The sequence below is a fragment of the Bactrocera dorsalis genome, chromosome 2 (assembly GCF_023373825.1).
Source record: "Bactrocera dorsalis isolate Fly_Bdor chromosome 2, ASM2337382v1, whole genome shotgun sequence".
Taxonomy (NCBI): Eukaryota; Metazoa; Arthropoda; class Insecta; order Diptera; family Tephritidae; genus Bactrocera; species Bactrocera dorsalis.
The window spans coordinates 50,958,679-50,964,270 of NC_064304.1; the positions used below are offsets into that span (position 1 = coordinate 50,958,679).

A 5,592-nucleotide genomic window follows, 5' to 3' on the forward strand; every position below is an offset into this window, starting at 1 on the left:
CCGTGACGGATTTACATACGTATATACTGGCTTTATCATAATTAAGTCCGAACACAAATTCATACTCTAGATGTAAATCTTTAGACGAACGTTCTATCGTTTGCAGCTACTGTAATGAAACGTAATGGTTTCGATGACTGTTTTCAGTAAGGCGCGACGACTTTGCTACCTTCATTGCGAAATTCGGTCCCTCTTGTGGACTTCCGCGAAAAATGCGCGTAATAAACGCATTGTCGCCAGGCACCAATAACAACAGTGGTGTAGGTAGCGTCCACACGAGAAAATTCTTTAATTATTCATAAAATACACCTCGAGCATTTGTGCAGTAAGTTTACAAAAGAATTAGATTTTTACTGACAATAAAAGAATCGCTAACAAAAGCTGTGGGTATTTTCCCAACAATTTTGGAACAAGATGAAATGTCATTGTTGTTATCTACCGGGTTCGAAAAACATCAGTCTCATGTACATACATGATACATACATATGTACGTATACTAAGTATTATTCTCTTAGCTTCGAAACAAATGATATATGTACATAAGTATATGTACGTGCACTTCGCTGCTTTTACACTTCGTTATTTTAAAATTTCGATGGTATTTCTTTAGTTCTTTAGTATTTATGATTATTTCAATTAGCTGAAGTACGAAAGCGATACTTTTTCCATTTCAAGTCCTTTGAAAGTCTTTCTATTTTGGCATTTATTTTAATTATCAACCGTGGGAGGTAGTCACAATATATACATATAAACAGTGTTGGAAGCGCATTGTACTTAGTCAGTACGAGCGTACGCCTGGCCTCGAAAATCTTTAGTAGTATTTGATTTGACCTTGGAATGCAGCGGCGTAAAGCGTTGAAAATCTCGCGCTAATAATGGCCTCTGCACGTACAAGAACATCGTTTATAAGCAATAAAGAGCTCAGCAGGTAGGCATGCAAACATTAGCCATTGTTCTTAGACAAAATCTCATGTGTTTATCCGAGTTTTCCACTCCGACTTCTACCATGTCTTGAGTCGATATAGATATTATCCGTTCGGATAAAAATTTCTCTCAACAAAAATAGTACAGAAAAGTGCAATAAATTTTTCTTGACCTGACCTGCTTTTTGTGATTTTGCAATATGCTTTCACCCCTTGTAGGTAATGGTGTATAGACTGAATGAGTGTTTTCAGCATAGTCTATGAGGGGAATTAAAATTGTACTCATTCGGCTTCATATTTGGATGGTCGTACGCGCACAGCATGTGTCGAAAATGTCATGCGAAGGGATATTTATGTGCTATGACGAGCGAAACGGTGCAACAACAATAATATAAACAGAGTATGAGCTGTACTAACAACAACAAATTTCAGGGAAGGTCGTGTGCCAAAATAAAGGAATAGAATAGGCACGACGTTAGAAAAAACGCAGGCAGAAGAGCTAAGGTTTCGAGGGTATTTTAAGCTGGATCAGACACTTCAATCCCACATTTGCTAAAGTAACTTCAACAGTATCACATCGTTGCAAACGTTATCTTGCTAAAAAATATAAATATACGTGATTTTAGTTATATGTATTAAAAATATGGCCACTACCAACTATTACGCTGAATACGCAAACAACACAATGATGACTCAGCAACAAGCGTATGCTTACAGTGGATATTACAGCAACAATACGCCTTATTACGATACAACCAGTGGTAACAACTTTATGCACAATCTGGATCACACCCGTTTTTCTAAGGCATATCACCCGAGCTATGATCAATTCAAATCAAATCAAGTGAAGACTGCAGAACAAATATATGAAGGTGAAGCATGGAGTTATAACAACACAGCATCTGCAGAATCATACTGCCAGTATATTGGTTATAAAAATACGACGAATCAAGAAAATTCCGACGTGGGGAAAGATGAAGCGAAGAACAGTCCTGTTGTTGTCGCAGATTTAAATACATTTGAGGATAAACAAACTAATCAACCGATTAAGCGAAAACACTTCGAATGCGAGGAAAATTTGTCACAAGAGACAGAAAAACCCAGCACCTTACGTTCCTTACTTACGAATCCCGCAAAGAAATTAAAGTATAATCCAAACTATTTTTTTACCACAATGGAGAAGGTTAGTTCCCCAAATAAACAGTCAACCAGCAAGTGCAATTTAAATTCAATGAGTGATAATGGAACTGGTTATTCAGTCAGTGCACCGCCCAGTTTGGACCAGGATGTTGCCGCTGACGGCAGTCGTATGTCGACACCTTCCACTCATAGTACACTGCCATCGCCAAGCCGAACAGAAATGAGTTATTTGGAAGCATACTCTCCACAATCTTTGAAACAATTGAATCATGGTAAAACTAGCGATTATCTCACACCACCTCCATCAAATGCATCTGCAACTTTGCCGACAACTACAATAGAGCCGCCATCGTTGGCAAACGCATCAGCTGTTGTTGAACCAATAAAAACCACTCTCTCCACAAACACATCTCACGTCAATGGTATTAGCACACCACCCTTGTCACCGCATGATCAAACTGTCAATCAACATAAAGAGCAGCCATTGCAATTGCAGCAACATGAAATCAATCATCAAATTTTGACAGATACAGCAGCAGAGTTTAATTGGTCCCTCTGTGAAGACAATTCGCCAGCAGGTAAGCATTTGACAATCCCCTTTTATGATATATTTTACATAGCTACTGTCATTTATATATTATTTGGTTATTTTATTTGTTTACTAATTACCAATATTATTGTTGCTATTATTTATAGACGGTAAAGATGCAAAGCGCACTCGTCAGACCTATACACGTTTCCAGACGGTGGAGTTGGAGAAGGAGTTCTTTTCGAATCGTTACATCAGTCGAAGTCGCCGCATTGAAATTGCCAATGCGTTATCGCTCACTGAACGTCAAATAAAAATTTGGTTTCAGAATAGGCGCATGAAATGTAAGAAGGACCGCACCCTGGAACCCGCCACACCAGAACTACACGGCCTTCCACATTACCCAACCACTAACTCAGAAGCTTGCCCACCTGCTCAACCATCTTCTCAAGGACAATATTTGTACTTGGGCGCCCAAACCAACGGCCCCATTCCGCCAACTTATCCAAACTACATGGCTGGTGGCCAAGGATATTCACCAAATGCAATGAACCCTTATCCAGCACAGGGCACTTTTCCACATTGCGGCCAAATGTATGGTGCCGGATCAGCAGGACAATCAATATACAACCAAAATCATCATCAGTATCCACAGCAGTCACCATATCTATTGGCTCAGCAATATCCACCGCACACCTACCAGAACCAGCAGCAGCATTACCTCCAACAGCGCCAGCATAAACAACATTTAGATCAACCAATACCGCAACAACAACAACAACAACTGCAACAGGTATTGCCTTCACAACAGCATCATCCACAGCAAATGGAAAACTCATCAGCAGGATCCTCGATGTATTTGCCGTAGAAGCCAAAGCGTGGTGATCCACAAACACCAGAAACACACAGTTGACTGTGCGGTACTCAGGGGGTGCATGGACGCACAAACATTTCGGTTTTCTGCCGTTTAACTATGATAGATAAATGGTCAAAGAAAAACCGATTTTCGAGGGATCGCAACGATAGTACACAAGCAGATCCCCTGCGGACTTGTGTGCACAGTAAAGTAGAAATGCGTTAAAACGAAAAAAAAACACACTCATAGGAACTTCCGTCAAAAGGTTGGCGTTTACCGATTACGTTCGCTCTGCTTGAGTAGAAAGTAGAAGCATGATGGGCTAGATAGCGTTTCGAGTAAAGTTTTCAGCTGCTGTGTTTAGAGCAGTAAAGCGGGTGGCAGTCGCGCTCAAAAACTATAAATTTTTAGAGTACTCTATAGGATTGTATCGCGAAAATAACACCTGAATGAGGGCGGTTTTCCGATAGCGGAGCCGCCTAGTTGTACTAGCACTAGATTGTGCATTGTGATGAAAGCTGAATCATATAAAAAATGTAAAACATATATGTATATAGAATTACCTGATTGATATTAATATATAAGCAAGTCCTATTTATAATGAGTTCTTTATTTTAAATAAAAAAATGATATAATATAAAATGATGCTAGAATTTGGAATTTTTTTAATTGTCAGGAAAAGGTTAGGCCAGGGAAACATCATCCCTAGAATGTTGCAGTTAGTACACATGCAGTTAACCCCTACGCAAATCGTCGCACGTTAATACGTACAAAGTTTTGTGAAATCACAACAGCTGCAACGATTTCCCCCCTATCGCCAAAATTTTTCATCAATAAATTCTACTTTTCGAAACAAAAACTGTCACATTTTGGCTACCCTAAATAAATATAATCCAATGCATTTTGCACAAGGCGTTTTGTCCTGCACTGAAGCGATCGGGCTTATATGCACCACCACCAAATATCACCGTGCAAGAACGCGTGCCCTAACATGTGTCTACAAGCATAAACACACACACGTGTAGGTATGATGGCTGGTAGCACACATTACCTTTTCTATTGAATTACATACTTTCAACATTGATTGCTCATTTTTCATTTTGAAGCCAAATGTTCTCTGAGCATTACACAGAGTGCAGTGTGTTCGCAATGACGTGTGTTTACTCTTGAATGAAGCTGATAGTTGACTTAAGGCGAATCGATAAAAGTGTCAAAAGACGGGAAGAACAATCCATATGCGCGTCACAGATACTTTAGTTGTAGTTGCCGTCAAACTAATTAAATCATTAAGTGCTTACAGGCATTAATTGGATTAATTTAATATAATAATAATCTAAGTTTTAAAGTTTTGTTCCAAGAAAATGTTATCCAGAACCTTCATACGAAAAATATTATAAAAAGTATCGCTCGACATTCGCATCTGCAATTAAAAACGCGAAAAAACCGTCGTTTGCACCGAAATTATAAATTATAAATAAAACAGTTTTCGTACAAAAACTTCAGTTTGATGGATGGTAGCTGTATGCAATAGAGGTCCAATCTGACAATAATCCTTGTCGAATTTTGTGAATATACCTTGTCATATAATTAAGTTTTCCATACACGACCTTGATTTTGATCAATCAGTTTGTATGGAATAATATGCTATAGAGGCGCGATATCGGTGTTCTCGATACATGAGCAGCTTCTTGTGGAGAAAAAGATCTGAGAAAATTTTCAGAACGAAATTCCAAACACTAATGGACTAGTTCGAATGTATAGGCAGACTAATGCTAAAACGCCTCAGATTGTCACGCTGATTATATGTATATAAAATATATACATATTAATGATTACATATATACACACATACTTGATAGTTAGCTTACTTTGACAAAGGGACTTAACTGACTATTCACAAACAAGTTTAATTACGAAAGAAAATTTAAGAGAGTTGGATATGTACTACATATATAAATCACTTTGCAAAGTGAGTTAATTATACATTTTAAGTATCGCACAATTTATTTAGTGGAAAGAATTATTGGGTGAATTATGAATGTAAGGGATTCCTTAGCGTTTTTTTGAACAAATCGTGGTTTGTATGGAACCATATGTTTTACCTAAAGTAAGAATGAAGCAAAATTTAGTTGCCATACATAATA

General features: G+C 38.1%; 1 protein-coding gene across 1 annotated transcript; it reads left to right on the top strand.

The window, feature by feature from the left end:
- Positions 1 to 1,400: 1,400 nt before the first annotated feature.
- LOC105226095 (segmentation protein fushi tarazu) lies at positions 1,401 to 4,101 on the top strand. Its single transcript, XM_011204868.4, has 2 exons — positions 1,401 to 2,641; positions 2,760 to 4,101. The coding sequence occupies exons 1-2, from the start codon at positions 1,567 to 1,569 to the stop codon at positions 3,458 to 3,460; spliced, it is 1,776 nt and encodes a 591-aa protein (XP_011203170.1). The 5' UTR covers positions 1,401 to 1,566; the 3' UTR covers positions 3,461 to 4,101.
- Positions 4,102 to 5,592: the final 1,491 nt, after the last annotated feature.

Bases quoted from the DNA above. Each gene is read 5' to 3' on its own strand.
- LOC105226095 (XM_011204868.4), top strand. From the start codon at position 1,567: ATGGCCACTACCAACTATTACGCTGAATACGCAAACAACACAATGATG. The intron at 2,642-2,759 runs GTAAGCATTTGA...TATTATTTATAG, and splicing joins TGAAGACAATTCGCCAGCAG to ACGGTAAAGATGCAAAGCGC.